Here is a 26,563-nt window from a genome sequence, read left to right on the forward strand (position 1 = left end):
GTAGATGTATCACAGTTTTTTAATCCATTCATCTGCTGATGGGCACTTAGGCTGTTTCCAAATATTAGTTATTGTAAATTGTGCTGCTATGAACGCAGGGGTGCATATATCCTTCTGATTGGTGTTTCTGTTTTCTTGGGATATATTCTTAGAAGTAGGATCACTGGGTCAAATGGGAGTTCCATTTTTAGTTTTCTGAGGAAATGCCATACACTTCTCCACAGTGGCTGCACCAGTCTGCATTCCCACCAGCAGTGCACGAGGGTTCCCTTTTCTCCGCATCTTGCCAGCACTTGTCGTTGTGGATTTGTTGATGATAGCCATTCTGACAGGTGCCACATTGTTGCTTTGATTTATATCTCTTGGATGATTAGTGACATTGAGCATGTTTTCATATGTCTCTTGGCCTTTCTTTTGTCTTCTTTCAAAAAGTATCTATTTAGGTCCATTGCTCTTTTTTTTTTTTATTGGATCGTTTATCTTCTTTTTGTTATGTTGTATGAGTTCCCTGTAAATGTTGGAGATTAAATCCTTACTGATAATAACATTGGCAAATATGTTCTCCCATGAAGGGGGCTTTCTTGTTGTTTTGTTGATGGTTTATTTTGTTGTGCAAAAGCTTTTTATTTTGATGTAGTCCCATTTGTTTCTCTTTAGTTTTCATTGTCCTATGAGCAGTATCAGTGAAGAAATTGCTTTGGCATATGTCTGAGATTTTGCTGCCTGTGGATTCCTCTAGTATTTTTTATGGTTTTATGTCTTATCTTTAAGTCCTTTATCCATTTTGAGTTTATTTTTGTGGATGGCGTAAGTTGGTGGTCTAGTTTCATTTTTTTTTTTCATGTACCTGTCTAATTTTCCCAACACCATTTATTGAAGAGACTGTCTTGACTTCATTGTATGTTCATGCCTCCTTTGTCAAATATTATTTGAGCCTAGTGGTTTGGGTAGATTTCTGGGTTCTCTATTCTTTTCCATTGATCTATATGTCTGTTCTTATTCCAGTGCCAGGAAGTTTTGAGAACCGTGGCTTTGTAGTATAGCTTGCTGAGATCCTCATACTTTGTTCTTCTTTCTCAGGATTGCTGCAGCTATTTTTTTTTTTTTTATTCCAGATGAATTTTTGAAAAATTTGTTGTAGGTCTGTCAAATATGCCATTGGTATTTTAATGGGGAAGTGCATTGAATCTATAGATTGCTTTGGGTAGTATGGACATTTTTATGATATTGATTCTATCAATCCATGAACACGGTATGTTCTTCCATCTGTTTATGTATTCCTTTATCTCTTTTTTTAAGTGTCCTGTAGTTTTCTGAGTAGCCAAGTGTTATTGATTCTATCTTTCACATACTTCTTCAATCTAATTTTTTTCCTCCATTCCCATTGATAGTGCCTTAATTTCAGGTACTATTATCAATTGCCAAGATAATTGCGAGAGGCAATAATCTAACTCTAGAGACTATTTTTCTCCCTTATTTCCCACTATCTCCATTTTTAAAAAAATTCTTTGCTGATTAAGGTATTACATATGTGTGCCCACTATCTCCTCTATATCTCCCACTATCTGTACTCTATATTTCCCAGACATACTGAAGCATTATATTTGACAATCCTTGCAGATTCTCCATTGTTCTGACTTCTCTGACTTTGCTCCTACTGTTCTCTCTACCTGAATGGCTTTCACTTCTTATTGTTGTACACATAAATCATACCACCTTCCAGGCCCAGTGCAAATTCTTTCTGTTTCCTAAAGTCTTCCTCTTCTCGCTCTGTTTCCTTTCCCAAACTTTCTTTCTACCTTTATAAGGGAACTTACAATAGAAAATTTGTTATAATAATTTATTATGTTTTATTATTTCTACCAAACTAACTTTTTAATGTAAGAATCTATATCTAATTAGCACAATTAACACAAGTTTAGGATGTCTGATTCTGTAATTTTTATTCTGCAAATCATGAAATTAATAAAACAGGATATTAATTATGTAATGGTACAGATTATATCTAAAAATTGTCAATAACATCTATTTTCATATTAGTTTTCTGGATGCCAAACCAGAGGACAATTGCTGAATTACTATTATAGTGTGATTGTTTTATAACCAGGCATTGAACCAATGTGTTTTTTAGCATTAAGTTTTACAAATAACTAAAAGGACAAAATAAATTTGATAAAAGTTTGGCCTGTGAAATGTTAAAAGTAGAATCATTGAAATTTCCAGAATAAAATATTTCTTTCTAATGCTGAGAAAGTGTTGAGACATTCATAAGTAGTAGTGACATGATTTTACAATCTTTTTTGTTTTACTAGAGGCCCAGTCACAAAATTCATGCACGGGCCTAGCCTGCACCCTTTCCAATCCAGGATCCTTTGGGGGCATGTCCAACTGCCTCTCGCAATCTGGAACCACTGGCTGCTAACTCCTTGCCTGCCTGCCTGCCTGACCACCCCTAACCCCTCTGCCCTCCTGCCTGATTGCCCCTAACCACCTCTGCCTGCCTAATCACCCATAACCACCTCTGCCTGTTGGCCTGATCGCCCCTAACTGCCTCTGCCTCACCCCACACCAGGGACCCAGGATTCCCTCCTCTCTTTTGAGGACACCATTTATGGAGAGGGTCCTATCCCAATGATCTCACCTAATCCTTGTTACCTCCAAAGCCCCACCTCCTAATACCATCAAAAGCAGGGTTTTCAACATATGAATTTGAAAGGGACACAAACATTAAGGGCATAACAGATGTGGAAAACTGAGCCAGATAAAGGAGGCAGGGGAAGGGCATTCAGGCAGTGTGTGCAAAGGCCCCAACATGCATCTAATGTATATACAATAGAAAAGCAAAGAAGTTCAGTCTGGCCAAAGCGTGGAGACCTCTAGCTTTCTTTGCAGCAAATGAAAATCTTCTTAGACTCTACCCTATAATTTCAATACTGGCCTACTATTAACATTTTTGCATTTTACATTTTACTGAGTTCAATAACGTGCCCCAAAATTCATGTCTACCCAGAACCTCAGAATGTGAGCTGATATGTAGAATAATTAATTAAGTTAAAGTGAGATTCTTCTAAATTAGGGTGGGCACCAGATCCAATGTCCTTATGTGAAAGCCATGTGAAGACATGCAGACACAGAGGAGACCCACAGGGAGAATACCATGTGACACCGAGGCAGAGAGTGGAGGGATGCATCCACAAGCCAAGCAATATTAAGGATTGTCAGCAACTACCGGAGCTAGAAGAGAGGCATGAATAGATTCTCCCTCAGTACTTCCAGAAGGAACCAACCTTTGCCAACACCTGGATTCCAGACTTCCAGCTTCGATAACTGTGAGGGGATAATTTTTTGTTATTTTAAGCCACCCAGTTTGTAGTAATTTCTTATTGCAGCCCTAGGACACTAAGACAGAATTTTGGTATAAGTAATTCTTCCAGGTAACAAGAAAAAGATATACACAGTCTGCCTTCAGTGATGAAAATGAGTGTGGTGGGTCATAAGTTACTCTATTACAAGACTTAACCAATGTGGCTGCTTAAATATATATATATATATATATATATATATATATATATATATATATTACCAAATATCTATTTTTTTCTCACTAAATTACGATGGGTAAGTACTGAAAAACAATCCCCAACAAGCCTTTAAATAGCCAACTTAACATAGTATTTTCCAGCTCAAATAAGCTCCTTTTGGTTATTTAGGGGCTCTGGGTGTCCTTCTCACCTGCTCCTCTCTAAGAGGGCATCTGGGTAAATGGAGAATTCATTTGACTTTGTGACAATGAGGGAGGTGGGAGCCCTGGATCCATGCTGGGTCCTCCGGATTCTTTTTGCTCACATAGATATCTTTAGTTTGCCTTGGGCTTTGCCCTTCATCAGCCACCAGGAGGCAGGAACACAGCCTCAAGGGTCTGGAGCCATCTTCCTCCTCCGGTGCTCTCTTCCTGCTCCCAGGTTTACTGGGTTTGGTGCCATGCTGGACAAGGGCACCCCTTAGAGCTGGAGGAAACAGACCGCTAACCCGGATTTCCTAGGTGCCTTTACATCTTTTTGGATGCTTCTATAGTCATCTTTTTGCTTCTATAGTCAGCTTAGGCCCCAAGGAAGGAAAAACCAGGAGTCTGCTGCCTGTCTCCTTTCTCTGGTGTCTGGAATGTCTTAACTCCAAGTCTCCTCCTCCTTCTCCTCTGGGAAGATCTATGTTCCCTTGTCCTGATAGACAACCTGCACTACAGCACAGCCCAGAACCTGATGCAGAGAAGAATGCATTCAGGTTGCTTTCCTCAGAGGTGGGATACCCAAGGCAGCGCTTGAAGCCTTCAGGACTCAATGCCTGCTTCGCCTGGTCTGTGAGTCACTAGGACCTAGCTATTACTTCCACTGAGATACTACAGCGATGATGACCTCACTTCTGCTCTCCACATTCACGAATGCTGTAGGATGTGTGTTTGTGACTCACTCCAGCCGTTTACAATGGAAATGCAGGGGACAGAGAAGGCTGCAGTTCTCTGCGGTTGGGGGGAGTGGTAACTGAGAAGAGGGGATAAAAACTATCAGTGACATTTATTTTTCTTGGACTATTAGCTTACGGAACTAACAAGATCCTCTCTACTTGTCTCCTCATCTTTTAGGATTCAGCTTCACGTTATCCTGAGGTTTACCTTGAAGCTTCACAGTCACATAGAAACAAGTGCTTCTTCTCCTGTAGTTTCAGAGTGTATCTGGACAGAAGGTACTTCTATTAGAGTTCCTACCATATTGCATCAAAGTGACTTATTTACAATTCATTTCCCTTCTTACTAGAACGAAAGGTTCTCACTAGGCCAGGGACCAAGTCTTGGTTATCTTGGGATCCCCAATATTTTGTAAAGGGGTTGGCACTGAACTGGGGCTTGGGAAATAGTGATGAATGTATGAATGTATGATTAGGAGCCTGGATTCATTTGATCTTAGAGCCTGCACTTCCCAGATGACATGGAAGAGGTAGGGGTTTTTCATCTATTGATGTACAGGGCAGACCAAAAGGGTAAAGACATAAAGAGAAAAGTTTCTTTAAAGCCATGTGGCCCTGGCCCTTCCTTCTTGCTTGGATCACAGACTTCTAAGGGCAAAGTGGGGCTGGGGTAAATGTTAACAGATCCCGAGTCTCTGGCTGGTCCTGTGTCCTGAAGGTTCGAAGATGGAAAGAACCACCAGTGACCTGACACTGATCCAGATGCAGTTCCTTCCAGATGGACTCCTCCATTCTGGAAAATGCCACTTACTGTTATAAGGACTCTTATGATGTTAATCTAAAAAAAAGTAGAGCCCCCAAATATTTCTTGGGGACTTATTATGTGCAAAGGAGACACTGTGCTGTCCTAATAGTAAGAGATACATCATTTGAGGAGATGTTCCTCTCACTGTTGCCAACAGTCTATCCCAGGATTCAGTTTTGGTTGTGGAACACTTGCCATTTGGAAACTAATTGTTAGAATGACTTTTACAACTAGGTATGCCAATTGTCTGGCTTGGGGTTGGGCTGTCTGGTTTAGAGCTAAGTCATCTAGTTTTGGAACACATGTTTCAGCATGCATTTGAAAGGGCAATTTAAATGCGAGTCACCTGGTTTGGGTGAGTTGGATTGGAGAACAAGCTTCCTGGGCCCTACTCTTATCTCTTTTGTCTGAGTGTCACACTGAAAAGGATATTCAGAGAGCCATTGAGGGAAACTCTGAATTGCTTGTGAGGAGCTGGTCCCCACAGTTGACTAAAACTCAACTGTGAGTCTTTTTATGAAGATGGAAAGTTTCATATAGGAAGTGGCACCACCAGAAATGGTACAGTTGTTCATGTTGGCCAACGTAAGGAAACCTACTTTCGTACACAAAAGGTTAACCAACCAGCAGGAAGTAATTGGTGAAGAGATTGTGGGAGGAGGAGTCGAATTGGTTTCTCTTGAACTCCAGCCCACCACACCATGGGAAGTGCTAGATAATAAATGAAACTACAAGAGGTTAGAAAACTCTACTTCTAGATACTAAAGATACTAAAGACCACGAGGATATGTGTTATTTGAAAGGTTTGGTGAACCTTTTCCTGAATGGGATGTGAGTAGGTTTTAGTCACTTGAAAGGAAGAGGGCAGGGTGGGGCAGCAATATTTTTAGTATTCTTTTGTTAGCAGCACTGTGGGTTCTTGGTGCTTTAGTTTGGCAAAAAAAATAATTTAGAGCCAAGAACTCTAGCACAAGAGGACATTTATTTAGAAAGCAAAGGGAAAGTACACTAGAAAGGAACAATCGAGCAGGCTGCTCAGAGATCTTCCTTGGCCTTTTAGAAAGTCTCAGAGGCAAAAGAAAGTGAGCCAGCTGGGCTGCGTGAACTCAGGAAGCAAGTTACAGAGGCCCACAAAGGGCCATTGGATAAAGAGGGCAAAGATGGACACCTTAGGGTCCTTTATCTTAAGGTTTTTCTTAAAAAAAAAAAATCTGTTTTCTAAAGGCAAAAATTTTAGGAGATCTCAGGGGAGGATCTCAATAGAATATTTATCAGCTTTCCAGTTGTGTCATTTCAGGGTCTTGGTCTCTACTTATTGGTTGGAGGTAGGGTAGAGGGTCATTGATCACAGCTGGTCCTGAAGTCAGCCATGGCATTGTTTCATCTGATTTTGCTGCTTTTCTGAACTTGGAGCTGAAACACAACTGAAGCCTAGATGTTATCTGTAGTTTGACCCAAACTCTGTGGTTAACAGACCTGAGGCTTTGTTCCTAAGATTATTTGATGCTGATCAGAACCTCATTGTCCTGAAGGCTGAATGCTAAAGGGAGTGGTGGTGCAAGGGAGAAGGAGGCAGGTGAGTGAGGGTGCTGGAATGGGTCAGCCGTCTGTCTCAGTTTCCCCATTCCACTTGCCAAGGAATGTTATGGGCTTCTTACTTTCCTGTCTTATTTCTGTCATCTGCTGATTGTGGCAGCCCCACAAACAACCACAGAGCCGCTTCCTCCTTTTATTATAAAATCCCCTCATCTGCAAGTCTGTTCCTCCCAGCACTTGACAAGTGTCTCATGAGCAGGAATCGCATTTTGTTCATCTTTCTATATCTCACAAAGTGCCTAGCAGAATATCTGCATTTGTTGAATAAAAATATGTTTAAATCATTTCTTCCAACTGACAGGAAGAGTGGCAACTACTGTAATGTTATATTCTTGAGATTGATGAAGACCTTTGGGACTTTAAATAATGGGACAAATAAATCTGATGCTCTGTGATTTTAAGTATATAATTCTATGACATTGTAAAATTATTTTTTATTTAAATACCCAAAGATCCATCTGCAAAAGACACTTGCATTTTTAAATGAATGAATATTTCAAAATGATAAGAAACCAGTGCTTGGAACCTCTCTCTCTCTCTCTCTCTCTCTCTCTCTCTCTCTCTCTCTCTCACACACACACACACACACACACACATTATGAAAGCTTCATTCATGAGATAAGAATGAGCATGATTGTGTGACGGGCCCTTCTCTATCCTTTCTACTTGCTTCTCCTATTAAGATTCCTTGCTCTGTCAGTGTCCTTAGTTATGAAAATAGTTTGATTATATCAATTGACTAATCCTATATAATAAAAGCCCAGTGACAGAAATGGTAGAATGACCAGAGACCAGAATGACCATAGCTTCTCACCTGGCCGGCTGCCCCCCAGTGAGTGGTTAGGGGCCTTCAGGCAGACAGAAGTGGTTAGGGGCTATTAGGAAGGCAGGCAGGCACTGAGCAATCAGGCAGGCAGAGTATTTAGGGGCAATCAGGCAGGGATGCAGAGTGGTTAGGGGTGATCAGGCAGGCAGATGAGTGGGTGGGGTGATCAGGCAGGAAGGCAGGCAGAGTGGTTAGGGAGGATCAGGAAGGCAGGTGAGTGGTTAAGGGTGTTTAGACAGGCAGGCAAGCAGATAGGGGCCAGTGATCCTGGATTGCAAGAGGGATATTTGACTGCTGGTTAGGCCTGATCTGGAGATCAGGGTCCCAGATTTCAAGAGGGTTCAGGCCTGGCAGAGGAACCCCCTGCTCCCATGCATGAATTTTGTGCACTGGGCTTCTAGTTAGTACATAAAACTAGAGCATTTAAAAACAATTTAGAACTTTTTAAAGAAGCATTAGGCAAGAATATTTTTAGTAAGCCAAGGAAAGGCATCTCTAACCTTGAAATTTCAGGGAAAGTGACAAGGCATATGAACTTTTTCTGGCATCAGAAACTTTTGGGCAAATGCAATAAAAACACAACATGTAGCTCCTTAATGTGCACTCACATCTTTACAGTGCATGTTTGTGTGTGTGTGTGTGTGTGTGTATGTGTGTGTGTGTGTGTGTGTGTGAGAGAGAGAGAGAGAGAGAGAGAGAGAGAGAGAGAGAGCGATGTAAAATTAAAGACACAGTTCTTATAATTCTCACATCAAGCAAAACATTCTATAAGCAGGGAGAGGAGATAGCAGACAGTTTAGGATAAGGGCAGGTGGATAGGACCAAATCCAGTCCCTATTAGAGCCCACGAGGGAGGGACCAGAGATGCTGGGAAGATCAGAAAAGGCTTAGGTGGGCACATAGAGGCCTGGAAACTTGCTTAGAATCACCTGATCTGTCACTGGTGGAGCCAAATCTGAGCCCAGATATCTGATTCTCCACTCCAGTTCTCATCCCTCTTGATGGCTGCATAGCACTCCTCTATATAGATGAACTTAACTTATTTAGCCAGTCCTCTATCTTTAAGACATTTTCAGTTTTTTGCTTTTACAGACAGTGCTATAACTTACATATTTACACATATGTTTGCTTGTTTGTGATCATTTGTGAGGCGAACGTGATAACCACTACACTACGGAAACAGCTACGTGTGATCATTTGTAAGGTACATTTCTAAGAGATGGAAACATACACATTTTCTATATTTAAAGACATTCCTTAGTTTCCCTTTAAAAATATTTTACCAATTTCTATTCCCACTAATGGTGTAGGAGAAGATACTGATCTCCTTATACTAAATAGTTGCCAATACGATAAATTAAAAAATGGTATGGAGGTTATACCTAATTTTAAAAAAAAATTAAAAGATTTTCATTTTAAAGAAACAATTGCTTCATTGCATAGGCTTGTTTCTGGTCCTTTTTTTTTTAAATTTGATTTTTTAGATAGGAGATGAGAGGAAGAGAGAAATAGAAACATTGATGAGAGAGACACACTGATCAGTTGCCTTCTGAATGCCTCATACTGGGGATCAAGCCTGCAACTAGGGCTTGTGCTCTGACTGGGAGTTGAACCCAGGACTTCTTGGGTGCTTAATCCATTTAGCCACACCTGCCAGGTATTGGTCCTTTTTTATTATCCAAAAAAAGAGAAAGCTATCATTCTTGTTTCAAGAATCTGCCGTTCCCTGTTACTGTGGAGCTTTGGGAGGGAGAGCCCTCCTTTCTCTCTGCCCTGGCTCTGTGGAAAACTGGGGGCTCAGCGCCATATGTCCTGGAAGAATGGAGATGATAATGCACAGGGGATCAGCTTGCGCTGGCGATAGAGACATGATGAAAACATACTTGGTTTCAGTAGTTCACTGCAAATCTGATGCAACTTCTGGAAAACCCATAAATGGATTTAGACATATTTCAAAGGGACTATCATACTTTCGTTTTAAAAAGTCACAAACCAAAATATTTTGTGTTCATCTAATCCCATCTTAAAAGCCAGAACTCTCTCGAAGCGATTTTGAACTACAGAGTCAAGTCCATTTCCTCCACGCATTTGTTCGTTGGCATCCTCAGGGTTAACGGTTTGCTTCTTCTGAGCTGAAATTCAGGCTGTTGGGAAACAGGAAGTGTCATTGCCCTGCCTAGAAAATGTTGCAGGAGTGTGCTTAGCTTTCACCCATCACAGAGCTGAATTCCCCCTTGTCATGACTAGAAAAACACACAAACCGACCCTTGCTAATGTCTTCATGTCTGGGGAAAACAGGTGGGAACTCCAAAGATGTTTGCTTATCTCTCTCCCTCAGCCAAGGGCTGATAAAAGTTTCTAAGCAGAAGTGGGAGCCGGTCACCCCTTCCGTTGTCGGGCTTCCATCCTTCTGAACTCTTGGTTCCCACCGAGGAAGTCAACCTCCCGAAGCCAGTCTCCAGGGAGCTTCCTTTTGTTTCTCCAAGATTAACCAGTTCTGCCCTGGCAGCAGCAGGCGGCAGCGATCGAAGGAGAGTCTCTCCTGGGTTTTGGTGTTTTTCCAAGGAGCGTGTTCTCCCCCAATTCCTCACTGGTAGTGAAACTGCTCTCCCACAACATCTTCCTCTTTTTCTGATGAGGTGCTGATTCTGATCTGCCACTTAGCTGCTTCCGGTGGTGGTGGTAAGTGGTCAAGAGTGTTTTTCCCGGAGTTGGTCTCAGGTTTTCAAGAATGTCCCTTAGAGACCCGGCTTGTTTTCTATGCCATTACTAGAGCTTTCAGAATAGCCTTGCGTTTCTCCCTGAGATGGTCATGGAATGGGCACCTGTTTGATCTTCCTGCTCTGCTGGGAAATCTCCCCCGTGGGGGAGAGGGTTAGGTCCAGGCTGAGGTGAGTCCGAGGGGAGCATTCAGGAACTGGTGACTTGGGGAGACGAAGGAGCGCTAGCTCTGTGCTGTTCGGGGCTTTCCTTTTCTCTTTCCTGTGGCTGAGGCTTAGCAAACAGTCTTTTTTATTCTCCTCTTATGACAAAGTAAATTTGGGAAAAGTTAGTTTGGTATGGGAAAAAGGACACTTTCTTGGAAGTTGATTTTTAAAAATCCTTAAATCAACACCTATTAAACAGCAATGGGAGCAGCATCATGTCCCGTTTTTTTCGTGTGTGTGTGTGTGTGTGTGTGTGTGTGTGTGTGTGTGTGTTAAATTGGTGGTTATCTGTCACTTCCTTTGGTAGGAGTTAGTTTTAGTTTTTTTTTTTTTTTTTTTTTTTAAGGGGGTTTATAGGTAGCGCACCTGCTCAAGGTGCTGTGTTTTCTGTGGTCAATTCATGCTTTGGACACTAACGGTTTGCCACTAAGCTCTTCCTCTGAGGCTTGAGGGATATGTTTTCAGTTCTGAGATGTGTCCAAAAAAATTCATTCTTCTAGTCATTTCATTGATAAACATGAGGGACTCTCAGGTCCCTTGTTAACAATGAGCTGTTTTGAAGAAAAAATACTGGCAAGAAACATTACTTGGGGGCTGAAGGTTTATTAGAAAGACGAGGAAATACCATATCGCATATGTGATCCCAACATCCATGCCCACGATCTGTCACCTTTGCTCAGGTGTTGTTCCGTGCTAGAATCCTTGGAGCAAAATGTAAATTCAGAGTAGATTTTAATTTATAGATATATTTTTGTGCTTTTATATTGTTTCATCATGCGTGCATCACTAAAAAGGAGGGGCCAAGTGATTTTTTATACCCCTGGCAGATATATTGTTTTTCCACAGGAGGATTTCATTTTGTGTTTACATGGTTAACTAGAAATTTTCATTTAGTAGGGAAACACTTCACCTACCATATCAAAGTAAACGAAGTTGTAGCTCTCCTCGAAACAAAACTTTTATATACTCGCAAGGCACTGACAAGCATTAGATGCTAGTATTTGTTTTCAGGATTTCTCATGAAAAGTAACAGAAAATGGTAAGCTCTAAAGGTTACACATTTGTAGCACATGTCTAAAGTCTAACTTAACTTCTTAGCCATATTAAATATTTTTCAAGTATTAACAAAGAAATTTCTGAGTGCAAATGTTAAATATTATTGATCATTGTGTTTGCGGAAACACACCCCTCCCTTTATTTCCTCTCTCCTTTTCTTTCTTTTCTTTTTTTAAAAAAATATATATTTTATTGATTTTTTTACAGAGAAGGGAGAGTTAGAGAAATAGAGAGTTAGAAACATTGATGAGAGAGAAACATCCATCAGCTGCCTCTTGCACACCCCCCACAGGGGACGTGCCCGCAACCAAGGTACATGTCCTTGACCGGAATCGAACCTGGGACCTTTCAGTCCGCAGGCCGATGCTCTATCCACTGAGCCAAACCGGTTTCGGCTCTCCTTTTCTTTATTTGACTCCCATTTGCTGAGCACCTACTTTGCCAGGCTCTGGGTTAGGTGCTGGGAGGATGAGAGCTCAGTTAGGCAAGCGCGGCATTTCATTTCAGTGCACCTCTCAATGACCCTTCTTTTGAGGTTGAGTGTCCCCTAGGGACTCTGTCCTTATCCTTTTACTGACTCATCCTCACCCTCTGTCCTCTCCTCACTTCTCTTTATTGTTGTTCTTCCTGAGTGAGATCATTCATTTCCCATGACTTTAACATTTCCTTATATGTCGATTCCAAGTCTGCAACTCTGCCTTTTCTCTTTAGTGCTGATGCTATTTTCAATGACCCAGAGGCCGTTCAAGCCTAATGAGTTCTCCTACCCCAGGTCCTGCTCCTGCTCCTATGCCTCCTCTTCCTCTCTCTTCACTGCTGTACATGGCATTTTAGACAACGGCACCTCTTTCCCCTCATTGTCCCAAAGGAAAAACCTGAAAGTCACCCCAGATATCTCCTTGTTCGGCACCATAACATACGAGCCTTTTATAAACTCTGTCAGTTCAACGGCAGAAACATCTCTAGGATCCAGCTCTGCTTGCCTGCTGTCATCGCTCCCCCTTCCCTCTCCGTGCTTGTCCATGCTGAGAGAGTAACCTTCCTAACAACTCTGACAGCAGGCGCTTGCATGGGGAGAACAAGGGAGCAAAGACAATGGGCAAGGGGGTCTGGGTTCTAACTATACATTCTACAACGAGATGTCTTCTGCCTTCCCATTACCTGCAGGGTCAACCACAGGCTCTTGACCATAGTGATGCTCCCTGTCATCTCCTCTATCCAATGGAGATAGTCCCTGACCATAGAGTGTTGATGAGGATTAGGTGAGATGATATATGCCAAGTGCTTAGCCTGAGGTCAAGTACCCAGTGAATGGCAGTGATGATGATAACAATGATGAGATTTTGCCTTCTTTTAGAATCTATCTCTTGTCTATTTTGCCAGCCCCAGATCACACCACCTCCCTCCATGCTCCCTGCAGTCTGGTGGCCATGACTGCCACTGCTCCTCAAACCTTCTCTTCCATGCTTGATTTTTCCACGTGTTGCTCCTTTTACCCATCCTTACCTCATTTTATTAAGCAAACTCTTCTATTTCTTTCAAAAGGATTCTAGTTGAAATCATCCAGTGTGAGGTCTTAGCTGACTCTGCAAAGCATGCTTGGTGACTCCCTCCCCTCTGACTCCACGGATCTCGGTCCCTTCTGTCATAGCCCTGCACATGCCACGCTAATGATTCTTCCATGTATCTGTCTTGTCTTTCTCAGACTGTGGGCGTTTGAAGGACAGATGGGGCCTAATGATCTTTGCCTCCCTCTACCCAGCCCAGGTTTGACATAGAATAGGCACCTGATAGCTGATGATTGAACATCAGTAGGGATGGCTCTTGGATTTGATAGGAATTTTTCTATTTGGGGAAGAGTTAAAAATACACTTAATAAGAACTGTTGTTTTTTTTTTTAGTCTTAACTTGGTAACAGGAGGCACTGTGCTCATTCCTTTACAGTCATGACCTTATTTAGATTGCCTAGTGATCCTAGAGTTACCCTGATGGCTGCTTTGACCGATAAAAAACCCCAGGGCTTAGAAGGGAGGGGAGCTTGTGGAGGTTACAGGGCCAGCAGAACCAAACCTAGCGCTCTGCTCTAGTACTGGTGGATGAAAGGGAAGTGAGAAGGGGAGGGAAGAAGACCGAGTCAGGAGAGGCATGTTTGGGAGAGAAAGGCAGGATGAGGAGGGCGAAAATACACAAGGGAGGCAGAGAGAGTTGGCTAGGGAATGAAGAAAAAGGGAAGAAGAGGGAACTAGGAGACCAAGTTGGAAAATGAGCAGGGGATACACAGGACGAGGAAGGGAAGCAGGGTCCCCGGTGCTTTAGAATTTTGTGGCTGGGTCACAGCTGCAGGCTGAACAGAACATAAACAGACTTCAGTGTTGACATGACAACTCACAACAAAATCAACCTGATATATATATATATTATATGGGAAATAAAATAATTTATTGTTGAGGCATGGAAGTTAAATATAATTGCTAAGCAATGTATAAATTTGGCTGTACTAACCACCACTTTTATAAACATACATATAAATACGCAGACTGGCTTAATTTTTTTTAACTTCTATTTTTGCCCAATATCTACAGTCTGTAAGCACTATGGCTCTTGGCAGCTGTCACTGGCACCAAATGTGATTAAAACATTATCTACACCTTCCACCCTAAAACTACACTCCAGTTGCACACAGAGGCCTGGGCTGATTTCCTCATCCCTCATTGCTCTCACCTTCCAAGGCTGAGATTTCTCTGTCCTTCTACCTCCAAGATTTCCCTTCGCTGGGTTCTTAGAGCTGTGCTCTGGGGCCTGATTGGGGGTTATTTCGGGAATATTCCTGAGCGGGCAGGGATGGCTGCCAGCAGATAGGGCTGTAAGGTTGCTGTGTGCAGGGGTGGGAGCACTCAATAAAAGCATTGCTTTTCAGCCTCTGGAACCCAGAGCCGTGGCAGTAAAGCCAAGGGGTAGCACCAGAGAAGATGGAGGGCATCATGAGGAGAGAAGGGGCTTGTTCTCTAAATCTGCCATCACAGCTTCCCATTCTCAGACCCCACTATTGTTCAAGTTTAAGTTGTGGAGAGTTAAAAATACACTTAATAATAAGAGCTTTTTTTTTTTTTTTGAGTATTAATTATGTAACAGGAGGCACTGTGCTCATTCCTTTACAGTCATGTCCTGATTTAGATTGCGAGTTACCCTGTTCAAGCAGGTGGCTTCTCAAGGTTTACTTGTGTTCATCCTGATGCTGGCCTCTCATGGAGGCCCCTTTCCCCCCCTTTTCCCACTCTTGGTTGGGTCAGTCCTCAGGTGTGTTGGATTGGAAAGCAAGTGCTGTAGTGAGAAATATGAAGGACATTCAGGGAAACAGGAAAAGGAAACTGGAAGATTGAAAGAGGAGAGAAGGTAGGGAGTAGGAAAGACAGAATGGGGAGGAGGTCAGTGGGGTGGGAATACTTTTCTGGAGTGAACTGTAAGTGCATGTCTATTTAACCTCACATCACCTCTGGGGAAAGGCATTATCACCTCTATTTTACAGATTCAGAGATTGAGTCTTAGGAGGCAAAGTGGCTTGGCCAAAGTACCGCTGGAGAGAAAGTACCTGAGCTGGGATTGGAACCTGTTATCCTAAGAGTCTCTCCTGTATGGTACGGTCTCCAGAGGGCAGAGGAAGCAGAGTTGGGGAAAGAGGAAGACAAGCAGAGCAGAGCAGAGACTGGAGAATAGAAGGAGAGGAGGGCAGGAGGTCCTCACAGGGGGTGAGTCTGGGGTTGGGCTCGTTGAAGATGGATGGGCCCTTTCCCCATTGGCCCATCTTGTCCCCGAGTCCTGAGAACTGGAGAGAACCCACTGCTAAAAGGACAGAGGGTTTCTCCCAGTGGGGGCACCCCAGTTCTTCCCTGGACCCTGAGATAAAGCCAGGCAGGAAGGGGCTCACCAGGGTTTACTTGCCCTGAGAGAGCTGCCAAGAATGTGCCGCATGCTACTCTCCTGTCCCGGCTTTGAGGGCTCCTGTCTCTTCCCCAACTGCCCTGGCTTCTTTCTTTTCCAGTCTCCTCCCATTCCTTTGCCACTTTGTCTCTTTACCCTGTAGGCTCAGTCTTTCTCCACTGGCTCTGCTCCCTCAGTTTATACCTATGGCTCTGTCTTCCTAAGCGGACACATCTCTGTAAAGTCTCATTACCCATTTACATGCATCTCCTTTGTTTTACTGCAGAATGTCTTAAAGGAGTTAAATCCACTGTCCTCATTTCACCCTAACACTTATGTAGATACTTCGACAAGGAAAGCCTTAAACATAGCTGGTACAGTATACCCACTTTCATTGTGTGCCCCGTCCCTAACAGTCTCTCTCCCCCACCCCTCATGGGTTCTGAGGCTTGCAGAGACTATTTGCCCAGATTCGGTGATGGTTTAGTGCTAAAAGCGGGAATCCAAGATCAGGATGCTTGACTCCAAAGGACAAGCTTCCAGCCACCACATCCTGTTGCCCTCGAGCAGGTCAGCAAGCTGTCCCCTTGGAGGCCTCTTGGCGAGTTTGCTGTGGCCAGAGTGGGTTGTTTGTCCTGTAGACGTAGGACCATATTTCAACAGCATGCTCAAACCAGACCTGTCTTTCTGGGGCAGACTAATATCAGCTCAAGAGACTGATGATATTAAATAAAAATGACAACATATTAACTCAACATGTGTAATAGGCCCTGGCCAGGTAACTCAGTTGGTTAGAGCATCGTCCCGATACGCCAAGGTTGTGGGTTTGATCCCCGGTCAGGGTACATACAAGAATTAACCAACGAATGCATAAATAAGTGGAACAACACATCTCTCTCTCTATCTCTCAATCAATTAAAAAAGTGCAATAAAACTGTCAGGAGCACCAGCTGCTCACTTCGGCATGCATGACTAGTGCATTTTTTCCCCCTGCAGGCAGATTTCTGTGGGAAAGCAAGTTATTATCAACAGGTTGCCTAGTAATCCTGGCATTGGAGTAGGGGAATTAAGTATAATAACGTTATTGTTGAATGGCCTCAGATTATTAAAGGGCATTTCAATTTAATCCTTTGTTTAAGGCATTGAGTTACCTGGGTGTCCCCATTGTAACTATAAATAGGGACCTCCTTGAGGAATCATAATATGGACAGGATGCTCTCTTCTCTGCTGCTTCAGCTTACATGTCATGGTATCACCCTCAATCTCAAGGTGTTTGAAACCAACTTCTTATTTTCCCTGAACAAACTGGAGCCATTTTTTTTTTAATTAGGAGAATTATTTTCTGGGCCAAGAGTCAAAAACCTGAACGTGAAATGTAAAAAAAAAAAAAAAATTTTCATGCAAGTATAACTTTCAATCTTTTTTTTTTTTTTTTTTTTTTTTTTTTAAGAAGTTGTTGCATTTTTAAATGAATTAATGGACATAAAATAGTTCTTATTTCTTAGCTGCTTCTTTCTCTTCTTACTTTTCCCATTCCTTTATTTCTTATAAAACACTCCCAGGGCTTTCACACAAAGTGTAAAACCACCATTTTAATCCCTTGGGTAAGATGAAGTCAAGGGTAGGATAAGACCTGCAGGCAGCTCTCCTTTTTCATTTCCTCTGCTTTGGAGTTATTTCAAAAAGAAAGAAAGAAAGAATGTATTCATGTAAATGTTGTTTGCTTCAATGCTTGTAAATGGTTGGATTTTAAAATCCAAAAATCCTTATTTCTAGAGCTAGCTTTCACTTTAGCAAGCCCTTTTTCTCACCTGATTTTGTTTACTCTGATTTCCTTAGACCTTCACTGATCCAAAGGTTCAAGAAAAGATGACTTTGTGTTTACTCCAGCATCCTTTAGAGGTGAAGCCAGAGTCAGCTGGAGTATTTTGGTGAGTTGATGAATATGAAGGAGTGAAACAACTGAATTTTACTTTCTCTAAGTGAAACTAGAATCTGTTACCTTAGACTCCTCCCTGAATATGCCTGGATTTCACTGTTAGAAGGAAAAGATTAGACTGAAGGAAGCATAGACCTGAAGGTCAATTATTAATTTTTGTTGTAACTTTATATCTTAGAGAATAAAAACAGTTGACTAAGATCATTAATAAGAGATAACTTTCACAAATCTTTTTGAAATATTGTTTAATTCATACAACAGTGATTATAGTATCATTCTAGATTAATTACGAAGTAGAGAATATTTTGTATAAAAACAAAAATGGATTTAAAATAAAAGGTTTTAAAGATACTTTGAAACAAAAATGGATTTAAAATGAAAGGATTTAAAGGTACTTTGAAAATGGTATTAGATCTATCACTCTCCCAATTTTTTTTTTTTTTTTTTTTGAGACAAGCAAAATTTTTGGTGGCCTTAAAAAAAAAGAAAAAAAGAAAAGAAAAGAAAATGGTATTAGAGAAAGTAAAAGCAATGAAATAGCTGTATGATTTAAAGGTAATTTTAGAAAAAAATATGATATGGCTTTACGCTTTATTATCTAGGGGCTTTTATAATTAGACATTCTTATATTATAGGAGGATCTAAAATAAGAGAGACAAAGTGCTACATGGATAGTTTCTCTTTAGTTACCTTTATGTTGCACAAATGTACTTAGGCTCATCTTTTGTGCTGGTTATCTGTTAGTACTAATCCCTCAAGGCCATCTAGCAAACCAATAAGGAGAAAAAAAGAGTAAGTTGGCCATCGGCCAGTGCTTTTATTACCTTCCCGAGAGATTGAATTTGCGCCTGCATTTTCATTGCCACCTGTCAGGGTGGAGTCCCTCTTGCCACCTTGCTTAAAGAATCACTCTTCCTTCCACCTGCTCCAGGGACTCTGGGCCGTGAAAACAGAGCATGCTCACTTAGTCCCCAGAGAGAGTTTTCAAGCCCTAACAAGTTGGATTAGAACTTGCTGATGAGCTGTAACCTTCTGGCCAGATGGGGCTACCCGATCCAGATGTCATTGTTTCAGAATTTACCTACCCCTCTCCCTGTTGCCATTTTTATCTCTTGTTGTGGCCAATTTTTTTATTTATTTTATTTTATTTTATTTTTTTGGTGGGGGAGGGAAACAGAAAAGACTTTTGTGGACAAAAACCCACTTCTGTCCATTTATTTTTCATAGGAAGTTTTCACCTAAAAAATCCTTTTTGTGAACCTTTTTTTAAAAAAAAATATATATATTTTATTGATTTTTCACAGAGAGGAAGAGAGAGGGATAAGAGGGTTAGAAACATCAATGAGAGAGAATCATCGATCAGCTGCCTCTTGCACACCCCCTACTGGGGATGTGCCCGCAACCAAGGTACATGCCCTTGACCAGAATCGAACCCGGGACCCTTCAGTCCGCAGGCCGACACTCTATCCAGTGAGCCAAACTGGTCCCGGCTTTGTGAACCTTTTTAAAATCCTCACTTGAGGATATTATTTTCATTGCTTTTTTAGAGATAGTGGAAGGGAGGGAGGAAGAGGAAGAGAGAGAAAGAAACATCAATGTGGGAGAGATGCACTGACTGTTTGCCTCCCACACCTGCCACGACTAGGCCAAGGATCAAACTTGCAACCCAGGTATGTGCCCTTGATTGGGAATAGAACCCATGACACTTAGGTCCAAGGGCCAAGGCTGCAACCACTGAACCACACCAGCCAGGCTTGTGAATCTTTTTTTATAGCCAGAGTGCCTCCTCTTATTTTCCTCCCTCAAGAGTTGCTTATTTCCTCCTTCTTTCTTGTGCTCTTCAATTTACCTGCAACACTCCTCCTACTGCTAAACAAATATTGCTTGCCCTTTGAGATTCTTTCTAGGCTGGGTATGGGGTGCACAGGAGGGTGGGGACCAGCCAGAGGGAGGGAGCAGCCAAGAAAGCCACTATGACCTCTAGTTTGGGAAGATCTAAGGCACTTGGGTCTGGGGTATGGGGAGGAATAGCTGCTAAAAGGGAAGTGCACTTTAGCATTGGAAAGCCCTTGTTCCATTCCTCTTAGAAACTGAGGATATCCATATTTTATTCATTTAGCAAATGTTTATTGAGCTCCATATGCCAGATACTGGAGATACAACAGTGGACCAGACAGATGAGGTCTCTGACCTACTGGAGTCTTGGACTATTGGGGAAACAGCCAACATAACAGGCAAATACGTTCTGGAGTGATAGGAGCTCTGAAATGGGAGGTTCTGGATTCTTGGGGAGCACATTGGGAGGTGCTCCTATCTCTAATTTGGGGGACTAGGAAGGTGTTTTAGAGGAAGTGATGTAGGTGTTGATATTGAAAAGATGAGTAAGAGTTAGCCAGGTGAAAGGGTTAGAGATGGGGTTAGATGGTAACAGGCAGAGGGAAGAGCACGTGTGAAGGCCCTTGAACACAGTATAGAGGTGAGAGGGTGCAAGGAGGAATGAGGGCAGTGAGGAGAGTGTTCAGAAATCGGGCTAGAAAGATGAGCAGGGACCAGGTTGCAGAGGGTCTAAAAGATCACTTTAGAATTTGATCCTTTCCCCCCTTAAGACCAATGGGAGGTGATTAGAGAGTTTTAAGCAGGAAGGTGTGGGGTGACATGATGCCATTTACCTTTCATGAGGATGCCGTTGGCTTCAATGTGGACCCTGGTCTATAGGCACCCAAGGCAGGAGCTTGGAAACCTGTTTGGAGGAATGTAAGGGAAAAGCAATCGCTGGTCCTAGAGGCTGGGGCGGAGGGAACAGTGAGGAGGGGAAGTGGGGATTGTCTTGGGCAGCCCTGGTGGCAGTTGGTAGAAGATGTGGGAGAAGAAACAAGAGTTACATATTTGAGGACCTGTTCCTGTTTCAAGTAGCACCTGGCAGCAGGATCCCCATCTTCTTGCTCAGATTGGTTGTAGTCACTGGTCCCTAGAATAGCAGTGGGTTCCACAAAGTGCCCTTGGCCCTATCTGTCAGGCATGGCCCAGGGATAGGGGGGAGAGGAGGCTGAGCCCTCAACAGGCTGTTGCTTTTCTTGGAGGTGTTGGATGGGAACTCATGGATTTGGGAGCATGATACAGGGAAATATCGATGGTTTCAAGCTTTTTAGCCTCTGGAAGATTAATAGTGCTGCAGTGGGTGTTGATAAACTCTCTGCTTCCTCTTTTCTTGTGACTACTGAGCCATAAGTCTTGGTCTTCCTCTCTTTTGGTCTCCATATGACTGACCAACTTCTTTGTGCGCTAGTCTGTTTCCTGCATCCTGCCAGTCCCCTGCGTCGAGCAGGCAGCAAACAGGCCATTTCCCTTCCTAATGGAGAGAGCTTGTACTCAGTACCCCTGCCTACCTGGCCGTGTGTTTGCTAAGGTGCCTGAGCTCATTTCCATGGTCTGCTGAGTTCCCAAAGTTTGAAATTATTTGTTTTCCCCTTTATTTATTCTAAATCTTTAATAAAGTTTACTATATGAAAGACAATGGACCATATGTAGGGAAAACAATGAAAAATAATAATGACAATATTCTGAGGTTGTTGTTATTTTTTGTAATTACCTGGAGAAGACTATTCACCTGAGAATAAATTGAGGAAACATTTTGATTGTATTTTGTTCTCTAGAACCTGGCTGATAATTACCTCTCACGTGTAACTCCCACAATTGAGCAGTGGTTCCCAGCTTCAGCTGTGGGAAGGAATCACCATAGCAACAGAATAAAAGGCAGATGCCTTTGCAAATGTCTAACCACTATGCTGCACACCTGAAACTAATGTGATGTTGTGTGTCAGCTGTGATTGGAAAATAAAAAGGCAGAGGCTGGAGCTTCACCTCTGAGATATTCTGGTTCATAGGGTTTAGATTATATTAGAAAATTTGGCTCAATTTTAATGCCAAATTGAATAGCACACTTGTGCTTACCTTAAGTTAGTTTGTGTAGCCTTTATAGTATAAATAGTTTTATATGGAATTATTTGTATAGAATTATTTTTTGTATAGAATCATTCTTATCTAGTTAGATTTGAGCCTGAGACATGGGATCTGTTATTCCTTACTGTGCCAATGGCTTCCAACTCACCTGGAACTGACTAGGAAAAGAGTTAATGGATAGAAATGTATGGTTAAGGAGCACTTTTCTTTTGTAGGCCAACTGTTGAGACCCCGTGAAAAACAATCGGTGCAATAATGTTCTGCAGTAAAAAGAAACCACTTGGTAAGTACTGAGCTCTTCAAACGCTACAAAGCGAATATGATTTTTAAATTAAACTAAAGTTTATTTTGTGGAAGAGTAATTTATATACAAAAAACCCCACAGATCTTAAGTGTTCAATTTGATGAGTTTTGACAGTTGTGCACATCTGCGTAACTACCACCTGAAAACAAGATACAGAATATCCCAATCACCACAGAACATTTCCTTAAGCCCCCTTTCATTCATTCTCCCTGCACTCCACACAACCATGCCCGATTTCCATTAGTTTGGCCTGTTTTTGAAGTTAACATAAATGAAATAATAAAGCACATAGTCCTGTGTCTTGCTTCTTTTACTCAGCAGAAGGCGTTTTGACATACATCCATATAGTTGACACACACCAACAGTTCGTTCTTCATTTTTTCTTTCAAAGCAGCATTACATGGTATCAATGTACCAATATTGAAAACTAAGATCTCACAGTTAGAAATAATTTTTGTTCGTGATGGCAGGAAACACATGTTGTTTTCTTGGTTGGGTAATTGGTTTAGCTGAACAGCATGAACAGTATTCCAGTTTCTTTAATATAGCCTTCTGGCCAGAGAGCACTGATGTTCTCTTTTGCCTCTTGTTAGTGACAGACATTTATGTATTTTTTTTTCAATGAATGTGTATTTAATTAATTACCACTATTTTCTCTATATTTGACCATAGACGTTTTAGAGACAAAAGGCAGGATTAGAGTTGATCTAATGCCCTGTTCCTCCATGTAATAACATTTCTTGACAGGTGATTAACCTATTTAAAGAGGCAATTGTTTCATGGTTAAGTCTATTCCCCTTTTTGGGCACTTATTTATTGCAACATTCAGCCTCATAATGAGCTGAAATCTGTCTCAATGTAGTTGCTACCCAGAGGTTCTTAGTTATACCCTCTGGGGCAAGACTTTCATTATTCCCAACGCAACCTAAGAGTTTAGAGCTATATTGTCATAATTTTTTATTTTTTCAAATGAAATGATTTATTTATATCAAATCACTGGTATAATCTGGACAGTGTGAACATTAGATTGACCAGCTTTAACAAGGACATGTTTCCAGCAGCTACTGTTGTATGATTTGCTGTGTTTTGGCGACACAGCTGGGGCTGTGGCTGCTCTGGTGCTGATTTGCAGGGAAAGCTGAGGCCAGCCTCTTCCTCTTGTTCTTGTTACAATGGCCACACAATTTGAGGGATTATCTTTGTGTCACTATCATTTGCATCATCATGACTGTGCATGATGCAAATCTTTAGGTTATAGCAATTCCTATAGATCTGGTATAGTTTTATGACGTAAAATAGCCACTCACACACTCAATCAGCAAATTGTTTTGAGCTTCTATGGTAGGTGAGGTAGTATCAACCTTTCTTGATTTCAAGTAGTTTTATACGATTCAATATAATACATGTATCCTCACACAGTTACCGAGTTTGCAGTATCAATAAATGCTGGGGTTCTTTCCCTGAATCTAGAAGGGTTCGGGAATCTGGAGAAGGGCTGTGAGTAAATTAATAGAGAGACTAGCCATGAAATATAAATTTGGAAGGTATTTTGGAGAGCCAGAGGAGACCTAGCTTCAGTAACCAAGTTCTCTGAATCTCTGGACCCCTAGGCTTTTTATTAACACAAATTGCCCTAAAGCAAAGCAGATATACATAACAAAAGGTAGGGTTTGGTATACAGTAGGCATTATCAGGTTGGGGGAATTACCCTCGGTTGTTCAGCTGTTTGGCCAGGAGCAGGTAATGACATGTAGATATTCAGGTTTGGGAGACACTTTCAGATATTCCAGCAGGTTAATAACATGATTCAGCCCTGCTGAAAATACAGTAGAAGTCCATTAACCTTTTGATGAAATTTTTGCATTTTATTATGCCCTGCTGGAATTAGCTTCCTGCAAATAATAACTTGAAAACACTTTACTAAACATTCCTTGCAGTGGTATATTTACCAGAGGAGCACAGCTTTCAAATCAGCCTGGTGTTGTCGGGAGAAAAATTATGCAGAAGTGGTAATTTATCTCAGTGAGATATATATCTGTAGCATTAATTATGGAGTACTAACATTTATACAAAATTTCACAGAATCATGAGGACGCTTGGACCAGTGATGCTGTATTAGTATATGACAATATACCAAATACTAGAGGCCTGATGCATGAAAATTTATGCAAGAGTAGGCCTTCTTTCTCCTAGTTGCCAGTACCAGCTTCCCTCTGGCTCTTAGGACCCAGTCTTTGCTCTGGCCCTGGCTTCATCCAGAAGGACCTCTGGAATGACATCTGGAAGGATGTCTGGTCTAATTAACATATTACCTTTTTATTATCTATACTAAGAATAGAGGAATATGTAAATTGTCCTGGATGCTGTCACAGTAATAATATCAACCAGCAGGTTGTCTGCAATGACAAGGCCGGCAGGGGGGTTAGTGAAGGACAACCAAACAACTGAACAGCAGGCTGTGTGGGGCAACCAGGCCAGCAGAGGGGACAGTTGGGGTTGACCAGGCAAGCAGTGGAGGCAGTTGGGGATGATCAGGCTGGTGGGAGTGGGGCAGTTAGGGGCAATCAGATCGGCAGACAGAGACAGGGGTGATCATGCTGGCGGGGCGGGGGGGGGGGGGGAGTTAGGGGTGATTAGGCAGGCAGGCAGGTGAGCAGTTAGGAGCCAGCTGTCCCAGATTGTGAGAGGGATGTCCAACTGCCGGTTTAGGCCTGATCTGGGGAGCCTAAACTGGCAGTCAGACATCCCCCAAGGGGTCCCGGATTAGAGAGGGTACAGGCTGGGCTGAAGGGATCCCCCACCCCCATGCACAAATTTTGTGCACTGGGCCTCTAGTTATAGATAACAGGTGTTGTGGGAACACAATTATTTTCTCCCAGATATGCTTTATTGTTTATTAATTCCACATTTCTAGAAATCTCACATTCTTCAAGATGTAAAAAGTGTCAGCTAGCTGAAGCCGGTTTGGCTCAGTGGTAGAGCGTCAGTCTGCGGACTGAAAGGTTCCAGGTTTGATTCTGGTCAAGGGCGTGTACATTGGTTGTGGTTGCGGGCACATCCCTGGTAGGGGGTATGCAAGAGGCAGCTGGTCGATGTTTCTCTCTCATCGACATTTCTAGCTCTCTAGCTCTCTCCCTTCCTCTCTGTAAAAAATCAATAAAATATATTTAAAAAAGTGTCAGCTAATTGACCCAAATATTTAAAACATTAAGATTATAGTCTATTTTTTGTTTGTTCTTTGTAATCCACCCTTTCTGTGTAGCTTGATGGGAGACCTGAAGACAAATCATTTTAAGACATAAATGTGCTTTTCTAAAGAGCAATAAAAAAAAAAAGCATTGCTCATGTGTAAAATACCTAATTCAGATTTCATGTAGTTTCATAATATGGAAAGCAAAAGGAGTAGATAACTAGAGGCTTTCTTTTAGCTTGCTAAAGTTGCTCTTAACTCCACAGTGGGGGTGTGGAGCCAGCATGTTCCACTGTGGAGTCCTTAGTATGTTTATAGGGTGTAGAAAAAATCAGACCAGGGTCACATATGTCTTTTGTGGGTCCTTCCTCCAAAAAATATTAAAAAATTATATTTTACAATTATAGATATAAAGATAGATATAATTCAGATAAAAATCTTTACTATGTATCCATTATTATGGTGTTTATTTTTCCTTCTCATCTTAAAACATATGAAAATGTAAACATTTTTGTGTTCCCCTCAGAGTACTGTGGATGCTAGGCACTGCATCTATTGCACCTACAAATAAGGCAGTTCTTTGGTGGAAGTTTATATATCTGGTTTTCAGGCATTTTGAGCGTATACTCTAGCAAGTACCGCATTGGTTCTGCAATAAAGGGTTGGTGATAAAAAATATGAATAAGACATGGAACCAACCTTTGGAGGTACTAAGTCAATGCCCATAAAGGTACACATATGTGTATTAATATATGTGTTTAAAGAGTGTTTTCTTCTGCTTGGATTTACCCTTTATGGAACAACAACAAATCCAAAAGCTATTCCTCGAGAAGTTTTGCAATCATGCGTATGAAGGAATTAGTTTTTGTTGAACTTGCTTTTTGTCTACTATAGTAATTTGTCTGTAGAATCAGATTGAGTGTTTTTCAAAATCATCTATTTTCTTTGTTTAGCTAAGAACAAGGCCAGTGCAATGGAGTGCCAATCACTACTGACACAGCTATGACAGTTGAGACAGTGCTGGCTTCACAAAATCTTTTTTGTAACCTGGGGTTAGTACAGACTCAAGAACTCCTCTATTTTTTAATAACTATTGGTGTCCAGAGAGTAAAGGGCATGGGAAAACTTTTTTTGTGTTAGAGGGGAGGCCCCCTTACCTGGATCCCAGCACCGTCTGACATGAGGCAAAGGGTGATGGGGGTGGGGGAGGAGAATCAGCATGGCAAAGATCTTAGTCCCTGTAGCTAAGATACTTTTGCAAATAAAAAAACTAAAACAAACAAACAATGCAAACTCATTTCTGGTGCTGCTCTCAGGGCCTTGGAATGGAAAGTGCAGTGAGCTGAAGCTTAAGTTTCTGTGGCTTCATGGTACGCCTGCTGCTGGTGGAGTCTTGAGGGCAGAGAGGTAATGGGGTGGGTGCATGAAGATCATTTGGGACTCTGATGCCTTTGCAAAAACTCACTTCTCTCTTGAGATGAAGGGACATTGGACACTTTGAGCAGGGGAAAGAGATGATTCTTGTGTTAGACAGAGTAATGCCACCTCCCCCCCACAGTGTCTATATCCTAATGCTTGGAA

General features: G+C 41.8%; 1 protein-coding gene across 7 annotated transcripts in view; it reads left to right on the top strand.

Annotated features, from left to right (window-relative positions):
* The window catches only part of ATP8B4 (ATPase phospholipid transporting 8B4 (putative)), a 246,461-nt gene that overhangs the window by 16,734 nt on the left and 203,164 nt on the right, over positions 1-26,563 (top strand). The window contains exons 1-4 of one of the 7 annotated variants that reach the window (XM_084898214.1): positions 10,166-10,367; positions 10,462-10,579; positions 17,429-17,520; positions 21,704-21,771. In XM_084898214.1, the coding sequence (XP_084754340.1) occupies positions 21,744-21,771 (28 nt within the window). In that variant the 5' untranslated portion in view covers positions 10,166-10,367; positions 10,462-10,579; positions 17,429-17,520; positions 21,704-21,743. Of the gene's footprint in view, positions 1-9,876; positions 9,987-10,165; positions 10,580-17,428; positions 17,521-21,703; positions 21,772-26,563 lie in introns of those variants that run through there. The other 6 variants (XM_084898216.1, XM_084898217.1, XM_084898215.1 and 3 more) reach the window with 6 other exon arrangements.

This window comes from Pipistrellus hanaki, assembly GCF_964339955.1.
Source record: "Pipistrellus hanaki genome assembly, chromosome: 1".
In the NCBI taxonomy this organism is placed as follows: domain Eukaryota; kingdom Metazoa; phylum Chordata; class Mammalia; order Chiroptera; family Vespertilionidae; genus Pipistrellus; species Pipistrellus hanaki.